Below are 27,172 nucleotides of genomic sequence, written 5' to 3'. Positions count from 1 at the left end.
ATCTCTCTACCCTGGTGCTGGGCCCTCAGGGGTCAGAGCATTTGGTACCTGGGAAGTCACTGGTGACCTCACTGGGGTAGAGGGGGTAGAAGAGGGGTGGGAGGTGAGGAAGTGGAGCAGTCTTTGTTTCTTCTTTCTGTCTGACTCCTCACCTCTGCACTAATACCTGATTTCAGATGCTGCCACCCCAATGTCTTACCTCTGCTGGGCTTCTGCACTGGAAATCAGTTTTACAGCTTGATCTACCCATACATGGCAAATGGTTCTTTACAGGACAGACTCCAGGGTCAGGTAAGGGGCTGGGTCATGGTCAGAGAACAGCACTAGGTAGCATCCAGTTAGGGACTCAAGGTTTAAGGACTTCCAGAAGGGAGAGGGGTCATCCAGAGAGAAGTTAGGCTGGGATAGATGAGATCTGGCTAAACATCTTCAGGTAAAAACCTATAAAAAAATTATTTGAGAAGAGGAATTTCAAGAGCAAGACAAAGGTATCCATAGTACTAATTTTATTTAACATTGTTCTGGGGGTGCTAGTCAATGCAATAGGACAAGAAAAATAATTAAGAGATACAGAGTATGGAGAAGTAGAAGCAAATTCTTATTAAAAATGCTATTCTATTATATGTCTATTTGCTTGTGTCTATATGGGCTATCTCTGGAAGGTTACAAAAAACTGTTGCTTTGGCTGCCTCTGAGGAAGTGAGCTAGGTAGCTGGGGCATGGGACAGGAAAGGAAATTTTACTATATACCCTTCAGTACCTTTCACATATTATAGCATGTGAGCATAATACCTATTAAAATTACAGTTTTAAAAGCAAACAAACCTCCTTCCCATAAAATCGTGAAATAGGGGGAAGATTTATTCCCCAAGAGAAATACTGCTTCCCTTAAAAGAGACCAGACAAAGCAGTATTCATGGTATAATAATGATTGTTAGGTTTGTTGTGCTCTCGCATGGTGCGAGACACCACGATAAAGGTTTTGCATATGTTCCCTTCAGGCCTTGCTACAACTCAAGAGGTATCCCCTATTTTCCAAAAGAGGAGTTTCTGGCACAGAGAGGCAAAGTGACCTGCCCAAAGGAACACAGCTGACAGGTGTCAGGGCTGGAATTTAAACAGGGTTCATGTGGCTCTGGATTTCAGAGTTTTTGAGAGGGAATCGGTTGGCAAGGCAGCTCTTAGAGGATGTGGGGCCTACGACAGGACTTGAAAAATAAGTTGTGATTGAGCCTGGAGTTTCAGTCTTAGAACAACAGTGGCAGAACCTGGAGATGGTGGGGGTTTTAGCTCACCCCACAATCCCCATCAGCCCTGTGAAGCCTCCCTAAAACACGTAAAATTGGCATAAGGCCCATGTGCTTGGTGTGCTATCACAAGCTCCTTAGCCCCTCTCCCAGGCGTCCCCTCCTGGAGGAAGATTCCAGACCTGCCTCTGTATAATCATGCTTCAAAACAGCTGCAGGTCACTGAGCACCCACTGTGTGGCAGGCACCACGCTAGGGGCATACCGTATACTCATATACCATATACTCCCTACCATATCCTCCTCTGAGTCCTTAGAGCAATCCTAGAGAGGCATAGGGATTAACATTTCCATTTTGTAACTGAAGAAGAAACTGAGGCTCAGGGATGTGGAGTGTCTTTCCCAAAGTCACACAGCTAGTGCGTGTCTGAGCTGGGATTTACATCTAGGTCTTCTGATGTCGGAACTGGTACCCTGCCGGTACGCCGTGCTGGCCAGTCCCTGTTGCAGAGCACGTGAAGATCTGGAGAAGAGACAGGAGGCCGCTGGGACTTTGAAAAGGCAGAGGTGTGACTGTGTCTGCCCCTTTCTCTTTTCCTCAGGGAGGCACAGACCCCCTCCTCTGGCCCCAGCGTGCCGGCATCTGCTCTGGGCTGCTCCGAGCTGTGGGGCATCTGCACAGCTTGGAGATCATCCACGGCAACGTCAAGAGGTGAGAGCGGTGGGCTGGACCCTGCCGAGGGCCTGCGCTGCGGCGCGGAGCCGAACACCTTCCTGCGCCCCTTCCCCTCCCTCTTCCTCGGTCTCTCTTCTTTGTTTTTTTTCTTTTAATATTAAGACTTTTTTTTTTTAAGATTTTATTTATTTATTTGACAGAGAGAGAGACGGCGAGAGAGGGGATTCAAGCAGGGGGAGTGGGAGAGGGAGAAGCAGGCTTCCTGCCGAGCAGGGAGCCCGATGTGGGGCTCGATCCCAGGACCCCGGGATCATGACCTGAGCTGAAGGCAGACGCTTAACCGACTGAGCCACCCAGGCGCCCCAGGTCTCTCTTCTTTGGATGGCTCTCCCCTCCTCACCAACCTTGGATCTCTTCTCTCTTTCTTTGTTATTCCCTCAAAAATCAGGGTTTCTGCTGTCCCTATACACTGCCCACCTGTCACCATGCTTGTCTTTTTTGAGCACCCCACACCCCTGAGGCCTTTTACTTCCAACCCAGCAGCTGGTCTGGACCCGATCCTGGAGCTTTAGGCCAAGCCCCCTAGGATTTTGAGCTCCCCGCTCAGAGTCTTCCTGGACACCCACCCCCTGCTTATGTATCTGTTGGCAAAAGCAACTCATGTCAGGGAAGCTTCCTGCAGGGTAGGCGTGCAACCCAGTATCTTAGCACCGTGCTCCCAAGAACAAGAGAGTCCTGCCTGGGGACTGGCAGCATGGGGAGAGATTCCAGAAAATACCAGAAAGTCTGGCAAAACTGACCTTGAAACTGTAGAACTCATACTTCCTCAAAGTTCTTTATTTGGCAAGTGGAAGCCTTGTCCTCTTTTTTTCTCCCTGATTTTTGTCTGATTGCACAAACAGCTGTAATAGCAAGAAAGGAAATGAAAGGGTGAGAGGTCATTCTGGCCCTGGTGCCCTGACTCATCGCCTGGCCTCCCTTTCTTCAGCACCTGCCCACACAGAAGTCTTAGCCCTAAGGGAGCACTGTCACCTGCTTACCAATTCATATTTTCTTTTTTACCCCTTTATTTAAACAGGGCAAATCTTTCTGCATGTTGCATGCCATCATTTTTAGTGACTTTTTAGTTTTCCGTTGAAGGGATTGGCCCATAATTTACTTAACCACTCCTAACAGTGGATATTGGACTTAATGTCTGTTTTTTTTTTTTAAAGATTTATTTATTTGGTTGGGGGGGAGGGACAGAGGGAGAAAGAATCCCAAGCAGATTCCACACTGAGCATGGAGCCCGATGTGGGGCTTGATCCCATGACCCCGAGATCATGACCTGAGCCAAAACCAAGAGTTGGATGCTTAACCGACTGCGCCACCCAGGTGCTCCTGATGTCTATTTTTTAAACAACTATTTAGGGTTAGTTTGATTATTTTTACACATGTAACTTAGTTGTGTTCTCGCTTGTTGTTTGTTTTTTCCTTTGAAGTACCTTCTGAGAGTGTTGACACCCAAAGGTCAGGTGCCTACGTCCAAGAATGTTTTTATTGTTCTCCGTATTCCCCATGCTCTGGGCAGGACCAGTCACAGAGGATGGTGGCATTTAGACTCGAGTCAGTCGGGCCAGAGCTGGGGGTCAGAACAGTTTCAGAGGGGACCAAGCCTACATAGCCCATGGTCTTAGCAAGCTGAAGTTGATGAGGGTTTGACATCTTTGGGGGCCAGGAAGGCCGCACCTTGTTGGCTACCCCAAATGCCATTTCTGGGGCAGCACAACTAATCTTAGCTCCATCCTCCTTTGCTGGTGGGGGTGGGTTGCCACTCCCTTCCCTCACCAGGACTGGCTCAGAAAATCCAGATGGTGGGTTTAAAGTGACCCTTAACTTGCCGGGGCCAATGCTGCTTATCATGAAGTTGTTTTCTGAAAAGCTCTCCATGGCAACCTCTTCTTGTCCAGCTCCAAGTGAGAAAGTTCTGTTTTCTTTCTTTTTTAAAAAAAGATTTTATTTATTTATTTGACAGAGAGAGAGAGCGAGAGCAGGAACCCAAGCAGGGGGAGTGGGAGAGGGAGAGGGAGAAGCAGGCTTCCCGCCAAGCAGGGAGCCCGATGCGGGGCTCGTTCCCAGGACCCTGGGATCATGACCTGAGCTGAAAGCAAAAGTGTAATGAATGAGTCACCCAGGCACCCCTCCCTCTGCTTTCTTTTCCACAGCTCCAATGTTTTGCTAGACCAGAACTTCACCCCCAAGCTGGCTCATCCAATGGCTCACCTGTGTCCTAACAACAAGAGGTCAAAATATACCATGATGAAGACTCACCTTTTCCAGGCCTCTGCCGCATATCTGCCGGAAGATTTCATCAGGGTGGGGCAGCTGACAAAACGAGTGGACATCTTCAGCTGTGGAATCGTAAGAGCTCCCTTCTCTGCTTGGCCTTAGGCCTGTCCTTATTTGTCCTTCCCACAGCTCCTTTGTAAGCAGAAGATATAATAGAGGCCCCTAGATATAGTCCATCAGAATATAGTAGGGGTTGGCAAACTATGGCCCGGGGCATATTTTGTACAGCTTATAACTAAGAATAGTTTTTACATTTATAAAAGATGTAATAATACTGCTAATAAAAGAAGAATATGTGGGGTGCCTGGGTGGCTCAGTCATTTAAGCGTCTGACTTTGGCTCAGGTCATGAACTTGGGGTCCTGGGATTGAGCTCCTCGTCGGGCTCCCTGCGGTGGGGAGCCTGCTTCTCCCTCTACCCTCTGCCCCTCCCCCTGCTCATGCTCTCTCTCTCACAAATAAATAAATGAAATCTTTAAAAAAAAGAAGAATATGTGACAGAGATTTGGTTTGTGGCCCACAAAGCCTAAAATACTTACTGTCTGGCCTGTTACAGAGAAAGGTTGCCAACCCTTGAAGTATAGCAGTTTCTGTGAAGCTCCTTCCTTCTCTATTTCCCAGCCAGCCAGCCAGCCAGCCAGCCATCTAATTGTCTATCCAGTTGTCTGTTCATTTTGTCCATCCATCTGTCCAGTCAGCCATTCAACTACTCATCCAATATCCATCCATTCAACTGCCACTCATCCATTCCGTATCCACCTATGCATCCCCCCTCACTCCTCACCACCACCGTCCTGTCATCACTGTGTGCTAGGCAGTTGGAATAAAAATGTCACTAAAACACAGTCCTTCCCCCAGGAGCTCATGGTCTGACTATAGCAGTCTCCAAAGTACATTCTGTGGAACACCCTTGAGGTCTCTGTAGGTTTGATGTATTTAAAGGGTTTTGTGGCCAAATAGGTATGACCAATGCTGGGTTAAGCAGAGTCAAGCAGATTTCTTTACCACAAAATTAATCAGAGACTTTAATATGGTAATGAGCCTTTAATTTAATTGTGAATTCACCACAGCTGGGCAAATGGTACTCAGCACTTCCCAAATTCATTTGACTGTGGAACCTTGTTTCCTCAGTCTCTCTCCACACCAGTGTCCCATGGAACCCAGTCTGGGAAATGCTGGCTGAGAAAAGCGACAGTCTTTGGCTGGCCTTTGCCAAGAGCAAATAGCTGCCTCTCGGACCGTGCCCTCTCTCTTCCTCTCGAGCCTCAAACTCTGTGCTTCCTCTCTCTCTGCTCCGTCTCTTGTCAGTCCACCTCTCGCACTAGTGCCCTCCCGAGCCACCTTCTGCTCTGATCCTGACCTCCAGATGCCAGATTCTACTTCCTTCTGTCTCCCGTGGGCTCTTCTGGTTTCCTTGCCCCCATCAGCTCCACTGTGAGGGGCTCAGTGAAGCTCAGTGGGGCTTGCCCTTCTAAAAACCAGCAGGACTGAACCCTGAGGCTGCCAGGCAATCCAGTGTAGGGCTTAAGAGTGTGGGTTTGAGCCCCAGCTTAGTTACTTTCAGCTGTGTGACCTCAGGTACCTCACCTCTAACTCTGGGCCTGTTTTGTCCTTTGTAAAATGGGATAGTGACATATATGGAGATTAATAAGATAATGTATATAGTTAGCAGAGTACCCTACACTTATCAAGATGATTATTGTTGTGGTATTCCTACCTTCACACTCTCACTCCTGATTTTTGTTTACCCCTGACTTTTTTTTTTTTTTTTAAAGAGAGAGAGTGTGAGTGTGTAGAGGGGAGGGGCAGAGGGAGAGGAGAGAGAATCTTTTTCTTTTCTTTTTTTTTTAAAAAGATTTTATTTATTTGACAGAGAGAGACACAGCGAGAGAGGGAACACAAGCAGGGGGAGTGGGAGAGGGAGAAGCAGGCTCCCCGCAGAGCAGGGAGCCCGATGCGGGGCTCGATCCCAGGACCCTGGGATCATGGCCTGAGCCGAAGGCAGTCGCTCAACCGACTGAGCCACCCAGGCGCCCGAGGAGAGAGAATCTTAAGCAGGCTCCAGGCTCAGCGCAGAGCCCCCGCCAGGCTCGATATCACAACTGAGAGGTCATGATCTGAGTTGAAACCAAGAGTCTGAAGCTTAACCGACTGAGCCACCCAGGTGCCTGCTCTTTTTTTTTTTTTTTTTAAGATTTTATTTATTTATTATAGAGAGAGAGGGAGCGTGTAGGGGTAGGGGTAGGGGCCGAGGGAGAGAGAGAGAGAATCCCAAGCAGACTCTATGCTGAGTGCTAAGCCCTGAGCCCGATGTGAGGCTCCATTGCACGACCCTGAGATCATGACCTGAGCCGAAATCAAGAGTCGGACGCTCAACTGACTGAGCCACCCAGGCGCCTCTTGCCCTTTGACTTTTTAACTCAGCTCTTGCTGTAAGAATTTTTTAAATTAATTTATGCATTCCATGCCCACTGGCTCCCTTCACTCTTTCTCAGCTCAGCCACTAGCTGACGGTATGAGTTTGAACTCTGATTCCTCCTGTTGGGAACACTGCGTTTCTCAGTGGGTTTTTTTAAGATTTAATTTATTTGTCAGAGACAGAGAGTGGGAAAGCACACACAAGCAGGGGGAGCGGCAGGCAGAGGGAGAAGCAAGCGTCCTGCTGAGCAGGGAGCCCGATGCAAGACTGCATCCCAGGACCCGGGGATCATGACCTGAGCCAAAGGCAGATGCTTGACCAACTGAGCCACCCAGCCGTCCTGCCTACTTACCATTTCTGATGGGTTTTTAAATGAAATGATCTTTAAAATATAGTGTGTGTGTGTAGATACATGTATATATAGAAAAATGTGTATATGTGTATGTGTATATACACATTTATATATAAATATATAGTATGTGTATGTAAATATACATATTTACACATACATATTTATATATACATACATATTTTTATATAAGTATAGAGTATGCATATATAAACATACATATTATATATTTATATGGATATACTTATACATGTAAAACTGACGGTAATATGCACACGTTTGGTTTCCATCCTCCCTGACTTGCTATTCATTCAAACCTTCTACTAGCAGCTGGGTGGTGTGTTTAGTTAGGAGGAGGTATTTAGTGATATTCCCATGTTCCCAATTTGGGGCAGGTGTCTGTACTGGTAAATGGCAGAGCCGGGCCTGGAGCTCAGCCTTTGTTACTAAGAAGAATCGTTGCTCTTGGCGTGAATCTCCTGCCTGAACTTTTGCATGAGTGTCTGAACTGTGTTAACTGCATTTTCTCTCCAGGTGCTAGCTGAGGTCCTCACTGGCATCCCTGCAATGGATAACAACCGAAGCCCCGTTTACCTGGTAAGGGAACCAGTCACTTCTGGCTTGCTACTGGGGGCTGTGGGGAGGGGGTCAGGAGGGCAAGGACCTCCACTCCACCCATTTTACAGATGGTTATGAGGTCTCAGTCTGCAGTTTGATTTGCAAAGTAACCTTAACCTCTCCCCCTCTTACCAGCCAGCCAAGTTCATGATAAGAGAACTTAGAATGTTTAGGGGAATCCCGTTTCTTCTCTTTACACATCTGGCAGTCAAATAGGATTTGTCTTCAAGTTGGTAAAAGTCAGCCCTCTTTAACAGGTTCCTATAATAAAAGCAATAATTTTCATTTTGTGGGTTCAAAGAACTATCATTCACATATATACACATACAGGGTCATTTCAAAAATATAAGAGCGGAGCCAGACTCTGTGTTTGGCACTTTACATATATTATCTTTCTAAGTCATCACAAAATCCCCCCAAGATTGACAGGGTCATGACGTTCACCTGCCCTTGAACAAGCAGGCTCCGAGGTTCACCCGAGATCTCGGCTTTGCTAAGTGGCAGAGACGGACTTCCACGTCAGGTCTTCTGGACTGCAGCTCCTGAGTTCTTAACCCCGACACTCTGCTGACTGTTTAATTCTCATAACAGTCCAGCCATATGAATTCAGGATTATTATCATCCCCATTTTGCAGATGAGAAAACTAAGGCCAAGGTGAAGAGACTTGTGTCACGCCCGCCCCCCCACAGTGAGATCAGTGGTGGAACTGGGATTTGAACCCATGTCTTCTGCAGAGTTCCAAATCCTGTGAAAGCTCTACTCTTCATCAGTTTGAGAGGAAGCACCTTTCCTGACTTGATGTTGAGGCCATTAGATCAGCTGGCTTTTTTTGGTGACTGGGCCCCCAAAACATCCCTTGGGCCCTGGGGTGGGGAGCTGAAGGCCTTCCTACCCACAGAAAGTCATTCCACTTTTGGAGACTGGGTCCCAGATATTACAAAGAGGTGGGTTTCAGCACCTCAGATGTGGTTTGGGGCAGTTTGAAGTGGTTTCTCATATTCTGACGATTTTCTTGGGGTGAATTCCCTAACAGTCCTCTGGGTCTCCCTAGATGAACGTCGCAAGTGGAGTCTTTTGAGATACTTACGTGAAATTTCCTAGAAGGTGTTTTTGTTGATGGTTTCTAAAAATGTGGAGGAGGGGGCGCCTGGCTGGCTCAGTCAGTGGAGCACGCGACTCTTGATCTTGGGGTCGTGAGTTCAAGCCCCATGTTGGGTGTAGAGTTTACTTCAAAAAAATGTGGAGGATAGAATTTTTTTTTTTTTTAAAGATTTTTATTTATTTATTTGACAGAGAGAGACAGCGAGAGAGGGAACACAAGCAGGGGGAGTGGGAGAGAGAGAAGCAGGCTTCCCGCCGAGCAGGGAGCCCGATGCGGGGCTTGATCCCAGGACCCTGGGATCATGACCTGAGCCGAAGGCAGACGCTTAACGACTGAGCCACCCAGGCGCCCCTGGAGGATAGAATTTTTTTAAAAAACCTTAATAAATGAAGATTGAGCATGTTATTAAGATTCAAATCAGAGATGAAAACTGCTAGCACCTAGTGGTGGGAAGAAGCAGGCCTCTCTTCCACCCTCGGGAGAGTGTTTGTGGCCACAGTGTTTTCCGAAGGTCATCGGGTGGTTTCCATCGAAGTTTAACATGGGTGTGCCTTCTGATGCGGTCATTTCACTTCTACAAAGGGACACATACATACAAGGGAGGAAAGACGGACACGGCTGTTCACTGTAGCGTTATTTATGTTAGAAAACAGCTACAAACAAGTAAAATATCTGTCAGTTGGGAGGTGGTGAAGGAAATTACAGTATAATCACACACCCTGGTAATTCCATGAAATTATTTATAAATAAGTTTATAATGTTTATAAGTAGTGAGAATGAAGTGTATAACGTGATGAATTTTGACATATGTATATATCTGTGAAATCTTCACCAAGTCATGTTCGTGACCGTGCCTACTACCCTGGAAGTTACCTCTTCCCCTTGGTAATCCTGCCCTCCCGCCCCTCCCAGACCCTGCCATCCCCTGCCGCCACTGATCTGCTTTCTGTCACCGCATGAGGTTCCACTCTCTGGACTTTCATATAAATGAAATCAGAGAGAGTTGGCTCTTCTGGTGTCTGGATTTTTCCACTCAGCATGGTTATTCTGAGATACGTCCCATGCTCTTTGTGTGGGTCCATGGTTCATTTAGTTTTGCTGAGTAATGTTCCATTGCAGGGATGTGCCATCGTGTGTCCGCTCACCTGTTGATGGACATTTGGTGTGTTTCCAGTTTTTGACTGTTACACCTGTAGCTGCTAGGTGCTTTTCTGTGCGGGTCTCACTGTGGACATGTGCGTTCATTTCTGTTGAGGTATAATTCACACTTGTGAGGTGTACAGAATGGTATAAATTTTGGAAAGTGTGGACAGTTATGTAACCACCACCATAATCTAGATATGGAGTATTTTCATCATTCCAGAAAATTCCCTTGGGCAACTTTATAGTCAGTCCCTTCTCCCTGCTTCCTGTTCTTATTTCTTTTTTAAAAAAAATTTATTTATTTATTTATTTATTTGACAGAGAGAGAGATAGAGAGGGAGCACAAGTAGGCAGAGCAGCAAGCAGAGGAAGAGGGAGAAGCAGGTTTCCCGCTGAGCAGGGAGCCTGCTTCTCCCTCTGCCTGCCGCTCCCCCTGCTTGTGCTTGTTCACTCTCTCTCAAATAAATAAATTAAAAAACGTGTGTGTGTGTGTATGTGTGTGTGTATTTTAAAGCATATCCCAGATATTATGTTATTCTACCCATAAAATAGTTTTCTTAATTCCTTAATATCATTTAATGCCCATTCCATGTTTAAATTTCCCAAGTTGTCTCAAAAATTGCTTTTTAAAGTTGGTTTGTTTGAAACTGATACAAAGTCCACATGTTACCATTAATTATGTTTCTTACAAATATTTAGAAAAAATAAAAAAGGGGTGCCTGGGTGGCAGAGTCGGTTAAGCATCTGACTCTTGGTTTCAGCTCAGGTCATGATCTTGGGGTGGTGGGATGAAGCCCTGTGTTGGGACTTACGCTTGGGACTTTCTCTCTGTTTCCCTCCGCTCCTCCCGCACTCCCTCCCCTCAATAAATAGATACATCTTCGGGGCGCCTGGGTGGCTCAGTCGTTAAGCGTCTGCCTTCGGCTCAGGTCATGATCCCGGGGTCCTGGGATCGAGCCCCGCATCGGGCTCCCTGCTCCGCGGGAAGCCTGCTTCTCCCTCTCCCTCTCCCCCTGCTCGTGATCCCGCTCTCACTGTGTCTCTCTCTGTCAAATAAATAAATAAAATCTTTAAAAAATAAAAAATAGATACATCTTCAAACAAATAACTATGTTTCTTGAAACATAAAAAAAGCCAGCTGTTCTAATGGCCTCAACATCAAGTCAGGAAAGGTGCTTCCTCTCAAACTGATGAAGAGGAGTAGAGCTTTTTTTTTTAAGTTTTTAAGTTTTTTTAAAATTATTTAAGTAATCTCTACACCCCATGTGGGGCTCGAACTTACAACCTCTGAGACCAAGCGCCACATGCTCTTCTGATTGAGCCAGCCAGGCAGCACTTGAAACTCTTCTGTTCTCCAACTGCACCCCTCCCCATATTTTCTTTCCATATCTCATTGCATTTTTGCATAAAGTGAGTCATTTGTTCTGTAAGTCTCTCATGTTCTGGATTTTTAATCCTTGTGGTATTCTTTTTTTTTTTAAAGACTTAAAAAAATTCATTTAGAGAAAGAGAGAGAGAGAAAGCACACACGTGTGCGAGTGGGGGAAGGGGCAGAAGCAGAGGGAGAGAGAGAATCTCAAGGAGACTCCATGCCAAGCACAGAACCTAACTAAGGGGCTCGATCTCATGCCCCTGAGATCACGACCTGAGCCAAAACCAAAAGTCAGACGCTCAATTGACTGAGGTACCCAGCCCCCACCTCCCATTCTTGTGGTATTCGTAACGTGTTTCTCTCTACCTCTTGTCCTGAGACTTGGTTAGATTCATGATCAGTGCTGCTTCCTGGGTGGTCCCTGGTGCTTCCCACAGCATCACAACATGAGGCACATAGCGGGTCCTCCTCCTTCCAGTGCTGAGGTTCATCAGTGGGTCCAGGTGGAGTTGCTGACTCCCCCCATCCCTAAGTTCCTTCATCACCCTACCCCTGGGTGTTCTTAGCATCTCCTGATGACTCTTGCCAGATGAGATCCACAACTTCACTGGGGGGAGTCAAATGGTGAGCCTCTGCTTCTATCATTCTTTCAGGCCAGTTGTTTTGAATAGTCTCTTTCTTTTCTTTTCTTTTCTTTTTTTTTAAGATTTTATTTATTAGACAGAGAGAGAGAGCACAAGCAGGGGGAGCAGCAGGCAGAGGGAGAGGGAGAAGCAGGCTCCCCGCGAAGCAAGGAGCCCATCATGGGGCTCGATCCCAGGACCCTGGGATCATGACCTGAGCCAAAGGCAGACCCTTAACCGACTGAGCCACCCAGATGCCCCTTTTGAACAGTTTCTGATTCTGTTTCAGATGGTGGTAACCTCTCTATCTGAAAATAACACTCTCCTGGTATTTTTTGACTTATCAACTTTAAACACCATGATACCTTTTAAGGCAGAGCTCACATGAAAGAATTGTGCAAAAGGGTATTCATAGAGGCAACCATGGCCAGCTGGAGGTTTTTAGTCTCCAGGTATTGAATTCCTTACAGTGTCAGGCATGTAGGTGTTACTGGATCCTCAGACAACCCATTTTCTGGATGGGGAAACTAAGGCAGAGTGGTGACTGTCTTGTTTTGTTTTTGAAGCAAATATCGCAGCCCATGCCTGATAATCTCTGCTAATCTTTTTTTTCAGAGTTGTAAATGTATTTTTATGAAAATCTGTATAAAGCAATAAAAATTAGTTTTATATTTAATGAATCACTTCTGTTAAAAATAATAAAGTGACAGGGTGCCTGGGTAGCTCAGTTGGTTAAGCGACTGCCTTCGGCTCAGGTCATGATCCTGGAGTCCTGGGATCGAGTCTTGCATCGGGCTCTCTGCTCGGCGGGGAGTCTGCTTCTCCCTCTGACCCTCCTCCCTCTCATGCTCTCTGTCTCTCATTCTCTCTCTCGCAAATAAATAAATAAAATCTTTAAAAAAAATAAAAATAAAAAATAAAATGACATAAAAAAGAAAAGAAATTTAGCTAAAAAATAAGTTAGTATGTACAATTTGTGAAAACATTTGTGAAGTACTTACTATGTGCCAGACACTGTTTTTGGATTTGGCGATATAGAGGTGAGCAGGAGGAAGTTTTTGGAACTTTCATTCTAGTGGGGGAGAGCAAACCGTATTCAAGTAAATGGAAATGTGTGTAATTCCAGGCCAGTGAGATGTGCTATTAAGAAATGTGAAATAAGCGGCTCCTGGGTGGCTCAGTCAGTTGGGCGTCTGCCTTCAGCTCAGGTCATGGTCCCAGGGTCCTGGGATCAAGTCCTGCTTGGGCTCCCTGCATGCCCCTCTCACTCATGCTCTCTCTCTCTCTCAAAAATAAATTAAAAAATCTTAAAAAAAAAAAAGAAATGTGAAATAAGGTTAGGGGATAGAGTGGAGGAGCAGGGAGAGGGGTCTTTTAGGTCAGGGAAGCCTTCTTGGAGAAGGTGACATCTGAGCAGAGACCTGACTGAAGTGAGGGACTAGGATGCAGTGAGATTTAGAGGAGGAGCATTCTAGGCAGAGGGAACAGCAAGTGCAAAGGCCCTGGGGCAGGATGAGTTTAGGTGCTTCCAAGAACAGAAAGAAGCCAGAGTGACTGAGTACAGTGAATCACAGGGGGAGGAGATGAGATGGGAAAGGTCAGCAGGTGCCAGATTGTCACAAAATCTGGGGTTTCTGATGGCCATAGTTATGGATGGGAAAGTGGGAACTCTTGACATTAAAAACAACACAAACAAAAAACTTTTAATTTAAATTTTTCTAAGCTTGTAGAACATTTAGTAAATATGGGAAGGTATAAAAAAGAAAATAGAGGGATCCCTGGGTAGCTCAGTGGGTTAAGCGTCTGTCTTCGGCTCAGGTCGTGATCCTGGAGTCCTGGGATCGAGCCCCACGTTGGGCTCCGAGCTCAGTGGGGAGTCTGCTTCTCCCTCTCCCTCTGCCTCTCCCTTTGCTCATGCTCTCTCACTAGTGCTCTTGCTCATGCTCTCTCACTCTCAAAAAACAAAAAACAAAACATATATAACAAATAGAATATACATGGAAAATTTATATATAAATGTTTTATTATTTACACAATAAATATATCACAAATATAAAAACATAAATATCAATGTTTCATATGTTAATATAATAGATTAATGCACTATATAGTATATCAATCAATATTATACATAATTAAATTACGTATTTCCTTATAATATATTTAATATATAATCAAAGTATTTAATGTATTTGTAACATTTATATATTTGCAAATACATAAATATATACTTATGAAATATTATGAAACATAATTTATACTATATAAATATGCTATATATTTTTACATAAATATATGTATTTTTATTTTTATTTTTATTTTCTAAGGATTTTTTTTATTTATTTGACAGAGAGAGAGAGACAGTGAGAGAGGGAACACAAGCAGGGGGAATGGGAGAGGGAGAAGCAAGCTCTCCGTGGAGGAGGGAGCCCGACGCCGGGCTTGATCCCAGGACCCTGCTGAAGGCAGACGCTTAACAACTGACCACCCAGGCGCCCCAATATATGTATTTTTAAATATAAATTTAAATTTATGTAAAAATATGTAGCATACCTTCTGTTATATGCATAATTCCTGCTTTCTATATAGTATAAAGTGTTATAAAACTTATATGTAAATACAAAATTTATAAAATATATATATAAGTGTACATAATATTTATATAGTAGATCTCCTATTAAATATACATGGGTTAGGGCCGCCTGGCTGGTTCATTTGGAAGAGCATGCAACTTTTGATATCAGTGTCGTGAGTTCCAGCCCCACCTTATGTAGAAATTACTTAAATAAATAAAACTTAAAAAAAATAAATCTTCTCAAACTTTAATAAATAAATAAATATGCATGGGTCAGAACCTACATCCTAAAATGTGTATTTTATGTCATAAAAGAGCGTGCCTGAAATTGTTAATAAGATTAAATTATTGATGTAAGTAAAGTACCCAGCATGTAGTAGTATAGAAATGGTGGCTATTAATTATTACTATTAATTATTATCACTAATAGACTATTGAATCTTTATTCTGTGTTAAGTGTCACACTTTATGCTTTAGATGCGTTATATCTTTTTTTTTTTTTAAAGATTTTATTTATTTATTTCAGAGAGAGAGCCCTCGAGCACCAGTGGGTGGCTGGGGGGGTGGGTAGGAGGGGCAGAGGGAGAGGGAGAAGCAGACTCCCTGCTGGATCCCAGGACCCTGAGATCCTGACCTGAGCCACCTAGGCACCCCTAGATGCATTATATCTTTTAATCTTTGTGTTGATCCTATTATCCCCATTTTCCTGATGAAGCAACTGAGGCCTAGGTTAAGCCCCTGCCTTGGTGGAGTGTACTATGGAATGCCCTGTATGTGTAGGGAATTTAGCAATTCTCCAGCTCTGGCTTTTTTACTTGTTTCTTGGATCCTTGCATTTCTTTCTTTTTTATTTATTTATTTATTTATTTTTAAGATTTTATTTCTTTATTTGACAGAGAAAGACACAGCGAGAGAGGGAACACAAACGGGGAGTGGGAGAGGGGGAAGCAGACTCCCCGCCGAGCAGGGAGCCCGATGCGGGACTCGATCCCAGGACTCCAGGATCATGACCTGAGCCGAAGGCAGTCGCTTAACCAACTGAGCCACCCAGGCGCCCTCTTTCTTTCTTTTTAAAAGATTTTATTTATTTATTTGCCAGAGAGACAGCGAGAGAGGGAACATAAGTAGGGGGAGTGGGAGAGGGAGAAGTAGGCTTTCCACGGAGCAGGGAGCCCGACGTGGGGCTCGATCCCAGGACCCTGGGACCATGACCCGAGCCAAAGGCAGACGCTTAACGACTGAGCCACCCAGGCGCCCCGAATCCTTGCATTTCTTTCTTAAAATCCTGATTTCCTCGAGGTTTTGCAGGTCTGGCGCCGTCGCGGGGGCGGTTGGGGCACGTGCGGTGAAATCCCGCATCCCTGCAGCTCACACGGGGATGCTTATCCTCTCCTTCCCGCAGAAGGATTTACTCCTCAGTGCAATCCCCGGCAGCAGCACCTCGCTGTGCGGCAGGAAGACGGGCGTGGAAACGGTGATGGCTAAGGAGATCTGCCGGAAGTACCTGGAGAAGGGAGCCGGGCGGCTGCTGGACGACTGCGCCGAGGCCTTGGCCATGGCCGCCTGCCTCTGCCTGAGGAGGCGGAACGCCAGCTTGGCTGAGGTGAGCCTCTTTCTCAGCCCGACCCGGCCATGGGCCCTGCCCTGGGTTGGGTGGGCCTCCGGTCCTGGTGGCCGCATGGTTCTGCTTTACCAGGAACTGGGGTATGGCTCAGGGTTGAGGCCTTTACCTAGAAGTCACTTCATAAACCAGGGCTGTATTTGGTTGCAAGCAACAGGTCGTACTGGAGCTCATAGAAGCAAAGTAGGGAAGCGAATGGGTAAGGGTAGCTCAGGAGCCTGAGGGTGGTGCGCTGCCCACCCTTGGGGGGCCCAGGATCCCAGGCTCAGATGTTAACAGAACACTGCTTTCTCTGAATCTGCTTGATTCCTCCTCTCTTGTCTGTAGACTCCCTTTTCCTTGCCTCTATCCTCTTGGCTAGGGGATATGGCTGGCTTGTTTATATGTTATAGTTCTACCCCCACTGAGCGATCAAGTCTCCAGGTCCCAATTCCAATTTCTCATTGAGAGAGCCTGTTTGGCCTACCTAGAGTCAGTAGTCCACCTATTGGCCAATCAGGTAAGGTGAGGGGAGTGGGGTCCAGTATATAAACCTAGTGGTCAGGGGGTCTACCCCAGAGAGGTGGAAAGGGCTAAGTCCCAGAGGAAGGGAGCATCTTTAGTCCCTGGGCTTAGGCAGATACCCCAGAAATCCACCACATTAGGAAATAAAACATTTTCCTATGGATGGGATATATAGTGGTGGTTTCCATGGTAACATGTGTAATTTGGGCACCACTGCTAGATATTTCTAAGGACCAAATAGCTGCCTGAGAGGACTCTTTGAGGCCATCTAGCTGAGTGATTTTCAAGTGGTGTCTGGCAGAGAGGGGCGCCTTGAAGTTACCTCAGAAATTGCTTTCGTCAGCAAGAGGGCTTGGGGAGCTGCAGGCCCCACGCATGACTACCACCAGACACCCCCTTTCACTTCACATAATCATATTGGATTCTCAGTATTTTATCTGAGGGAAGTTTTAGTAGCTGAAAAAGAAAATCTTCAAACACCACTGCTGTAGCCCTAGCCTGCCATTTTATAGGAAGTAAAGTTCCAGAGAAGAGAAGATGAGGCCACAGAGTGAGTTTCTGTCAGAGCCCTCTGGACACCTGGTTCATTCCCTTGTTCACCATCTTGCACTATGACGTGGCAGGAGCTAGAGAGCCGCGACTCAAGATCCAAGTCATTGTTCTTCACCGGGGCTGTTCCCTCAGTGCCTGAGTAGTGTAGCATTCAGCCAGTCATTTAGCACTTGTGTGCTGGGCCCCAGGGGATAAATCGGTGAACAAGGCAGGCCCAGCTCTACTTTCCTGAAGCTCTCAGACAATGCACAGTAATCATCTAGGTGGGGAGCATTGGGATAGCATGTGATGGGGCCCCACCCAGGGGGACTTTCCCTGAGGAAGTGAGGTGTAAGCAGATAAAGAGCAATCCAAGCAGACGGAACAGCTCATGCAAATGGCCTGAGGTGAGAGAAAGCCTGGCTTGGTCAAGGGTCTGGAAGGTCAGAGTGGCTAGAACAAAAAGTACGGGGAAGAGTGGCTTGTGGTGGGGCTCCTGAGGAAGGAGGAGCCCTGTAATTGAGGGTTTTGCAGGCACAGTTAGGATTTTGAGGAAGACACTAGGGGTTTGAAGCAGGGGCAAGACATAATCAGATTTATGTTCTGAAAAGATCTCTCTCCCCTAACCACTTATTCCTTCTTTCAGGCTTTCCTGTCTTCATTTATTTTGTTCTTTTGTTCATTGTCTCAGTTAAAGGACACTCAAAGAAGCTGTTATAATGAGGAGACTCCAAAATCCAGTGTTTTAAATGAGATAGAAGTTTATTCTCTTTAGCTTAACCCCTTGACTGTAGGCAGTTCAGAGGTGATGTGACAGTGCCACTTTATTGGGGACCCCAGGTTCCCTTTGTATTGTTGCTCTGCTATCCTTACTGTGTGGCTTCCAGTTCAGAGTCTAAGATGGCTGCTCTAGCTCAGGCCATCACATCTGCATTCCAGCCACTGAACAGGGGGTTAAGAGAGAACACACTCCCTACCCCCCCGCTTTTTTTTTTAAGATTTTATATATTTATTTGTCAGAGAGAGAGAGCACAGCAGGGGAAGCAGCAGGCAGAGAAAGAAGTAGGCTCCCCACTGAGCAAGGACCCTGGGATCATGACCTGAGCAAAGGCAGACTCTTAACTGACTGAGCCACCCAGGCATCCCCACTCCCTACCTTTTAAAGGTGTGACCTGGAAATGCACACATCACTTTTTCTCACACTCCATAGGCCATAATTTAGTGACATGGCCACACATAGCTGCAAGGGAATGTAGCTTTTAGCTTGACAAATATTTATTGAGCATATACTGTGAAGATTTGTCTCAAGAGGTGACATTTGAACTGGACCTGGAAGGATGTGGAGGTATTTGTTGTGCAGAATAAAGGGGATAGGGCATTTGAAGTATACAAAGAGGAATGAGAAATTGTCCTTGCCCTCAGTATTTCACAAACAAACTAGGAAGATGAGAGGTCATCTGGGCCATGAACTTGAAGACAAGTAAGCCTAGGGTCAGTGGTCAGCTCTGCTACCTACTGGCTGAGTAGCCTTAGACAAGGAACTTAACTTCTCTGATCTTTATTTTATTTATTTATTTTTAAAAATATTTTATTTATTTATTTGACAGAGAGAGAGAGCACAAGCAGGGGGAGCTGCAGGCAGAGGCAGAGGGAGAAGCAGGCTTCCCACTGAGCAGGGAGCCCGATGGTGGGTTCGATCCCTAGACTCTGGGAATCATGACCTGAGCCAAAGGCAGACGCTTAACTGACAGAGCCACCCAGGCACCCCAGCTTCTCTGATCTTTTAATTTTTTAACCTATGAAAACTCATTGTGCATTTTGTGTCGAATGTTCTTTGTAAATTGCAAAGGTGTTGAGCAAGTGAGATGTGTCATTGTTATTAAGGGTATGCTTGTATGCCGTTTGTGTGTGTGTGTGTGTGCAAAGAAGAAACATTCCTTCCCTGCCTCCTTCTGATTTCCTAACCTCCCTAATTAGAAACGCCCTCAAGGGCAAGTAATATCTATATTACTTAGGGCATTTCCAGTTCAAAGTGATAGAACTCAGGTCAAACTCTTAGTCTGTCTCTCTCTGTCTCTCACACACACACACACTCGCACAGCAAGGGAGATTGAGAGGGAGTATATGAATGAGTGAATGAACGATAAATTAATGAATGAATTTATTGGCTCATGTAACCAATCAGCAGACAGGACAGGTATTGCTAGGCCAGCTAGACCACAGGGTCTCCACCAGCAAAGGTGCATTTATCTGTGTCTCTGTGCTTGCGCCCCACTTCTCCATCTCTTGCCCCTGCTTTATTCTTTATAGGGGGTCTCTATTTTTTCCTCCTGTGAATGGGTTTTCTTTGTGGGTGGAGAGTCTGGGTCAACCACTAGAAAGGAATCCGGAGTCCTTCCTCAGTAAGCTTTAGGTAGAAAAATCCCAGAGAAGGATTCTAATTGGCCAGCTTGGGTCACGTGCCCAAACCTGGATCATTAACGTGTCAGAGGACTGGGATACAGTGATTGGTCCATCTTGGTCATGTGCTCTCATCTATGGCTAGGGTGGATGGGGGCAAGTTCAGCTCTGTTCAAAGGGCTTTCGCTGTTCTTCCTGACAAAGCAATATGAATCAACATTGGATTCTTCATTGTCTCTCCGGAGGCCTGGGATATCTGTAAGATTTTTGATATCAGAAAGAGGTTTTTTGTTTTTTGTTTTTTGTTTTTAAAGTAGGCCTCCATGCCCAGCATGGAGCCCAACATGGGGCTTGAACTCACAACCTTGAGATCAAGACCTGAGCTGAGATAAAATGTCCAACGCGTAACGGACTGAGCCATCCAGGCGCCCCGATTTCAGAAAGAATTGTTGTCTCTTCTCTCCCCAAGGTGTGTGGCTCTGTAGCGGCTGTGGAAAAGCAGCTCAGAGGTCAGGAGACGTTGCTCCCTTTGAGTGGGCTTTCTGAGGGCACAGGCTCTTCCTCCAACACCCCAGAAGAAACAGACGACGTGGACAATTCCAGCCTCGAGGCCTCCTCCTCCATGAGGGTAGCACCTGGGGCTGGGGCTACCGCCTCACTCCCTTCAACAGAGGATGGAGAAGGCAGGCTGCAGGTGTGTGTGGGAGTGCAGGCAGACTCCTTCTCTGTGGCCTCTGCCAGGCCGGAGCCTCCCCAGGATGGTAAGCGTGTGGAGATCTGAGTGCATATGCAAGCTCATTCATGTGTCTCTAACTCAGCTCATCATTTATTCCTTCTATCGCTCTCATTCATGCCTTCCTTAATTATTCAGCCGTTCACCTACCAGCAGACTGCACACAAAGAAACCTCGGATGGGGGTCATCCTTGATACCTCCCTCTCTCTCTGGCCCCTATGTCCAGTCCATCACCTAGTCTATTCATTGGCCTAAATATCTCTCAGCTCCATCTGCTTCTCTGCATTGCCTCGCGCCCCTCCCCCCTTAACTAAGCTACTGTCCTCTTGCTGGATGACCACACAGCCTTCCTGTATCCTCCCTTCCTTGTTTTTATTTTTAATTTTATTATTTTATTTTAATTTTTTATTTTCAGAGTGTTTTTTTTTTCTTTTTTTCTTTTTTAAGATTTTATTTCTTTATTTGACAGAGAGACTCAGCGAGAGAGGGAACACAAGCAGGGGGAGTGGGAGAGGGAGAAGCAGGCTTCCCGCCGAGCAGGGAGCCCGATGCGGGGCTCGATCCCAGGACCCTGGGATCATGACCTGAGCCGAAGGCAGACGCTTAATGACTGAGCTGCCCAGGTGCCTCCAGAGTGGTTTTTAAAAGCAACTCATGCCACCTCTTATTTAAAGCCCTTGTGTGGCTCCCCATTGTACTTAGGGACCAAGTCAAAACTCTTACTATTTCTGTCTCTCCTTTCCAAATATCCCAGGCTTCCTTCTGAAATAAAAATTTGAGAGGCCTTTTCAATGCAGTGTCCCTCTCCCCTAGTAAACATGGCTTAATGAATGTCCCAGGCTCTACCACTCCTATTGCTCCTCCTCCCACTGGGAGGAGAGAGGAGGGAAAAGAGAGGGGGGTGTAAATGTTCATCCCAACCTCTCCCATCCATGGAAGGAGCATGGAAGCCCCCTTCTTTCAGAAAAGTGGGGGCAGGTGGTGGGACTTCACTGCAAAGGCAGAAATAATGAAAATGCTCATTAGGTTCAGGGCTTGATTCAGAAATCTGATTTAAGTGAGAAACTGACCAAGTCTGACTTTCTAAGAACTATAATAATAGTAACTATTTCCAAATGCCTTTTGTTGAAGTTCTTTCTTTAAACTTTCTGCTGAACATCAGCTACAGAGACTTCGTGGAGAATCGAGATCAATGAGGCCAAAAAGAAACTGATGGAGAATATCGTGTTCTACAAAGAAGGGAAACTGGACAGCATTGAGCTTTTTGGCCCCTGATAACTAGAGCACAGCTTATCCTCGATTGGAAAGACAAACACCAAATCAAGAAAAAGATCTGAGGCAGAATCATAATCTCCCAGGAAACACCAAACATCAGCTTTCCTGGACCAGGGAGAGAAGCTTCCATCTTGCCAGAGTGAATTAGGGAAGAAGGGACCTCAGCTTTTCAAGACACAAAAATCCATGAAGTCATCATTTTTTCTGGGATTTGTCAATCAGAGCTGGGGATCAGGAGACCGAAGCGGAAACCCTGGTCCATAGGCCCAGGATGTGGGCAATTTTGTGGTTTTGGGGTGTGCGTGGTAATACTGTTACTCAGCTCACACCCCTCAAGAACTGAGGGAGGATTGTCAGTTGCACTTTCCAAAGTTAAGTCTCTCTGGGTCCTATTTGCTGACAACCACCTGCAAACTTCCATGGCCTGAAAGATTCTCAACTTGTGTCCCAATGCAGTTCTTAATTCACAGTCTGGAGTTTACAAATGCCAGACACCTGGCAAAGAGCTCTGCAGGTTTTCCACGTCTCCCTCAGAAATCTTGTAACCCACAGATATTTATTTATGCCTACTCAGCACCTTTATCGTCCCATCCCACTAATGCTAATATTTTTAGTGGAGCTTTTGAGAGTATGTGTTATTTATGGGTGAATGAAGAATCAGAGAGCTAGTTTTATGTCCAGTTCTGTTGCTATTTAAATCAATCATTTAATTTCTGGAACCTTGGTTTTCTTATAAGTAACACCTGTTCATTTTCCTTCCTTGGCTTGTTGAGAGGAACAGGTGAGACATGGTTGTAGAAGTACTTTGAAAATGCACTTATCCTTTTTTATAAAATAAATAAAGACATTAAACATATATTTCTTCCACGTACCTAAGGTTTATGGACTGGGTATTTTTCTGAAAAGTCATGTTGCAAATATTTTTGTGAAACAAATGCTATTTTAAATTCAGTGTGTCCTATTTTAAATAATCCTACTGTAGTGATTTTCTTTTTTTTTTTTTGTAAAATAAAAATACATTCGTAAAGTCAACAGATCTTTTGCAATTAGTTTTGTGTCCAGATGAATTTGTTTGGAAAAGGGGCTCTGGACCCATGTTAAGGGGGTATCACGGAGTGCCTAAGAGTTGGGGGTGGCTATAAATGTTGGTGTTAGTAGCTGTGTGATCTTGGGTCAAGTTAGGGAGTTATTCTGAGCCTCTGTTTTTCATTTGTACAATGGGGAGAATAAAAAGTACCTCTTTCCTGGGTTTGTCAGGGCAAGGGGAAGATCTTGCTTCATGAAAGCATTCAGTAGTCCCCGAACAAGATCAGCTTTGTACTGATATGTAACAGAGCTGAGTGGGCTCCAGTCCCAGCAGACAGTAATCTGTACTGACACCCCTGTTTTAAGCTCTGGTGGCTGTGAGGATTCAACTAGAGTGTGTTACACGCCACAGACAGGACCTAGCATGTGGTAAGCACCTTACAGTTATGAGTAGGGTGTTTTCAGGGCTGTTTGAGCAGTAGAGGGCTAGTGCCAATAGGGTAATGGTTATCTAGACATACTTGCATTTCAGACCACGGCTTCAGACATTTGTGGCAAGGTCAATGAACCACTTCTGTCAATCTACAGACCTTTTCCCCTCAGCAAGCTGTAAAAACGTACATATACATTTCTGTATATCAATTCCAGGGGCTCATGGCCACTGTGATGCCTTTCTATGAATCCTCAGAAGGAAGGCCTGACTTTTTTTTTTTTAGTTAATAAATGCACATGACAAAAAAATCCAGTAGTACAAACGGTTATGTGGTGGAAAGAAAGCCTTTTTTTTCCCACTGGGATTTTAGTGTCTCCCTTCTGCCCACAGGCAACCACTGTTCCTGGTTTGGGGTATCGTTCCAAAGATGATGAAAATTTTATCTTTTTCCTTAACTAATCTAATATCATTAGATTTTCATTAGAAAATCAAAACCGAGTTAGATTGAGCTCAAGACAGTTGGAATTTCTGGCTTCAGCATGGGCATATTTTTTCACATCCTTTTTGGCCATTCTTCCTCAGTAATACTTTTGGATTACTTTAGTCTTTTTGCCTGGTATTCCTTTCTAAGGATATTCCATAATTTGCAGGACTAGGTTCCAATGCTGGATTTTGAGGTGGTTTTTCATTCTTGTAACTTCAAAGGGTGCTGCCTTCCAAAGAGGTTGTACCAATTTACACTGAATCAGGTCTGGGAATGCATTTCCCCACATCCTCAGCTACAAAGAGTATTATCATGCTTTTTGATCATTGACAATTTAATACGTAAAAATTTATAATTTTACTTGTATTTTTAAGTGACAGGTGGAGCCTTTTTTTTTCACATATTAAAGAGCCTTTTGTAATTTGCGTCTGTTCCTTGGTTCATTTCTGTTTCCATTTTATTTTTTTAAAGTTTTATTTTAATTCCAGTTAGCATGTTTCCATTTTAATACCTAAGTATCCCATAAAGAAAGTTTCATCTTTCATCTTTCTCACCCTACCTGAGTGGCTCAGTAGGTTAAGAGTCTGCCTTGCGCTCAGGTCATGATCTCAGGGTCCTGGGATCGACCCCACATCAGGCTCCCTGCTGGGCGGGGAGTCTGCTTCTCCCGATCCCTTTGCCGCTTCCGCCCTGCTCCTGCCCTCTGTCTGTTAAATAAATAAAATCTTAAAAAACAAAAGTTTTTACATAGTAAGGACATCAGCCCTTTGTCATGTGTTGCGAATATTTTATTAAGTTTGTAACTTGTCTTTCAACTTTGATATTTTTTGCCCCGCAAAAATTTTACATTTTACATTTTTGTGTAGCCTTTTTTTCCTGTGGCTCCTAACTTCCGACTCTGCCACTTTCTGGGTGTGTCACTTGGTCCCTCCGAGCCACAGTTTCCTGCTCTGCAAATGGGGTCAGGATGTTGGTGGGGGTTCGAGGAAAGGATAGGGATCTGAACCCGTCTGGCTAAGCGGCAAAACGCTGAGCAGCGGGGAGCGTCACTCTGGGAAGAGGGTCGGCCGACGCCCCCAACCCCATGGAAGGCTGGCTGGGGGAACTGCGGCACTGCCTAGCTTCGCGCTCTTCTGGCCCACGTGAGTGGCTCCGCCCCGCCTTGCTTCCGACCAATGCCTCCAAGCCTCCTGGCCAACAGGCGAGCTCCGTCTTGCTCGGAGTCCCGCCCCTTGCCGATTCGAGCAATGGGTGCCCTCCGTTCTGCGCAAGGCCCGCCCCCGCCGCACGCCCGGCGGCGGGCCGCAGGGCTCGTTCCGGGAGGCGGGCGCGGTGGAGGCCGGTGTGGCCGGAGCTCGGGCGGAGGCCGAGCGGGGGCTGCAGGACCGGGGCGGGAGGCGAGCAGGCGGCCGGGGAGGGACGTTCGGGCCGTGGGGGCGGCGGGGCCGACGTCTGGGCTGCGGCGGCAGGGACGGAAGCGGCGGCCGGGCGAGCCGGAGGGTGTCCCGTGGCGGCCGAGCGCGGCACCGCCGGCTCCTGAGGGGCGCCTCGGCCCCTCGGGCCCGGGGCTGGTCGGCGGGGCCGCGGGAGCAGGGCGGGCTGCGCGCCGGCTCTGGCCCTGCCCTGCGGCCCGCCCTCGGCATTCCGGGCCTCTGGGCCAAGCGCCCGCCAAAGGCTGCGGGTCTGGTCGCCATGTGTGGACTCTAAAGCGCCTTGTAGTCTTTTGAAGCGCTTTGACATCCCCGAAGGGCTCTGTATTGCAAACTAAATCGAAGCGCTTTGTAATCCCGGAAGCGCTTTGACATCTCCCTAGGAGCGCTGTGCAAACTGAAGCGCTTGGTGATCGCGGAAGCACGTTGTGGGTTTGGAAACCAAACCGACGCCCTTAGTAAATCTGGGATCGTTTTGACTAAGGCGAAGCGCGTTGGCATCTCCGAAACCTTGAGAACTGTGATGGGCAGTGGAAAGAAGGGGGAAAGGTCAGTGAGGCCCCTGACTCTGACCTTCTGGCTTACCCTCCCCCAGGGGACCCAGGGTGGCGGGAGTCTGAAGAGGGCTGGTGTTGGAATCCAGGCCCCCTCTTTACCTTGCAGGTGCCCATGGCGTCGGAGCGGCGCAAGGTCAAGTACCACTGGAGCAGCACTTCAGAAGGGTGTCCCCGTAAGCGCAGCTGCCTCCGGGAGCCCAGTGATGTGGCCCCCTCCAGCCGGCCAGCTCCTAGCTCTGCGTCGCGTTCAGGAGGGACCAGCAGCCCCAAGCGCCTGAAAGTCCAGAAGGAGGACGATGTGGCCTGCACGCCGAGGTTGCCCCGGGGCTCATCCTGCCGCAGAAATTCCTCCTCCTCCTCCTCGCATTCTTCCGGCGCAGGTGTGGGCGGGGCCGCCGCCAAAGGCTGCCTGATTCGGAGCACACGGGGATTCCTTTCGTCAGAGGGATCCCGTCTTCGCCCTGTCAACCCCTCTCCAGAAGAAATGGCTTCTCTGGAGGAGGAAGCCTGCAGCCTTAAGGTAGGTGGCTGCGACGCCTTGGAATCGGTGAAGCCCCTTCCACGTGGCTTGAGCTGTTGGTGGAAGGAGACTAAAAAGGGTCATGTCCTTCAAGATCTTTGGGGTCTTCCCAGAGGTCTGCTTATCACAAACCCGGCGGACCAAGGGGGGTGGCCTACAGTGCCATAGAGAGGTAGTTTTCAAACTTGGCAGCACTTTAAAACTACTTGGGAGGTTTGTGCCTGCTTCTCATTCCCATTTAATTGGGTTGGAGTGTGGTCTGGGTTTCTAGATTTGTAAATGCTCCTCCAGTAAATTGTAATGTGCAGCCAGCCGGGCTGGAGGATAACTGCCATAGAAGGTGCATTGCCTGCTCAGGAGACACAGACCTATTTCAGTTGTAAGTTTAAGGAATTGCCTGCGCCCTTGTACTTTGAAGTTCTCTGAGTCACAGAACTGAGAATAAGGATTTGGTTCTTGGTGTAGCTTTTTACTGAAGTTACAGTTTCTAGCACCTTGGGGTTTTGGTTGGTGGGTAGCGTAGAGTTTGTTTTGGAGCTTAAACATTTAGTTCCCCATTGGGAACATGCAGGAGGGTTTCTCAGAGGAGGTACATTTCCTCCACTGTTTCGTTTTATGTGAACTTAAAAAAGGATAAAATTTTCCCGGTGAGGGAAAGTTGAACATGAGTCTGTGAGAAATAGAAGCAAATGCAATTCATCTCTCATAGTTGGCTGTTTTCCCGGTGAGAGAGTACTAGCTAACGTTGCCGGCCCAAGTGTGAGCTTCATCCCCTTTTTCAGTCTCATATTTTGAACAAATATTTACTGAGGGCCTAGATCATTCCAGGAGAGTTCTAGTTGCTTGGGATTCTCCAGTAACAAAACAGATCACTGCCCTCTTAGTTTGTATTCCGGGTTTGGAGCTCTGGGCCTTAAGAGGTGAGGAGTTTTGTATGAAGAAGAGTGGAGGGAAAGTCTTAGTTGGGTGAGATGGGCTGCCTTCAGATAAAGTGATCTTACAAAGGCAGTGAAAAAAGGCACTAAGGAACGTGTCTCTAAACTTCTGCGTGGTTAAATTATGTGGAGCTGAGAAACTAGGCTGTCCTTGGCTGTTTATCCTGGGGAACTCTTAGGTGAAGTGCTCCAAGTGTTCTCACTGTGGACCTCACAGAACTCTGTATGGCACATTTTTTTTTTTTCCCCCAAAGATTTTATTTATTTATTT

At 46.5% G+C, this 27,172-nt stretch overlaps 2 protein-coding genes across 2 annotated transcripts in view; both read left to right on the top strand.

The window, feature by feature from the left end:
* IRAK2 (interleukin 1 receptor associated kinase 2) overlaps positions 1-22,484 on the top strand; it is a 59,484-nt gene extending 37,000 nt beyond the window's left edge. The window contains exons 7-13 of the mRNA XM_021694985.1: positions 177-291; positions 1,849-1,958; positions 4,127-4,322; positions 7,552-7,614; positions 15,854-16,054; positions 19,977-20,268; positions 21,404-22,484. Coding sequence (XP_021550660.1) covers positions 177-291; positions 1,849-1,958; positions 4,127-4,322; positions 7,552-7,614; positions 15,854-16,054; positions 19,977-20,268; positions 21,404-21,516 — 1,090 coding nt within the window. The 3' untranslated portion in view covers positions 21,517-22,484. The remainder of the gene's footprint in view (positions 1-176; positions 292-1,848; positions 1,959-4,126; positions 4,323-7,551; positions 7,615-15,853; positions 16,055-19,976; positions 20,269-21,403) is intronic.
* Positions 22,485-25,085: 2,601 nt separating this feature from the next.
* TATDN2 (TatD DNase domain containing 2) overlaps positions 25,086-27,172 on the top strand; it is a 28,159-nt gene continuing 26,072 nt past the window's right edge. Inside the window, exons 1-2 of the mRNA XM_021695075.2 lie at positions 25,086-25,438; positions 25,553-25,966. Of these exons, the coding sequence (XP_021550750.1) occupies positions 25,559-25,966 (408 nt within the window). The 5' untranslated portion in view covers positions 25,086-25,438; positions 25,553-25,558. The remainder of the gene's footprint in view (positions 25,439-25,552; positions 25,967-27,172) is intronic.

Source organism: Neomonachus schauinslandi, chromosome 1 (genome assembly GCF_002201575.2).
Source record: "Neomonachus schauinslandi chromosome 1, ASM220157v2, whole genome shotgun sequence".
NCBI classification, from domain to species: domain Eukaryota; kingdom Metazoa; phylum Chordata; class Mammalia; order Carnivora; family Phocidae; genus Neomonachus; species Neomonachus schauinslandi.
The sequence above is the reverse complement of the archived record's forward strand: the minus strand, read 5'-3'. Positions and strand labels throughout refer to the sequence as shown.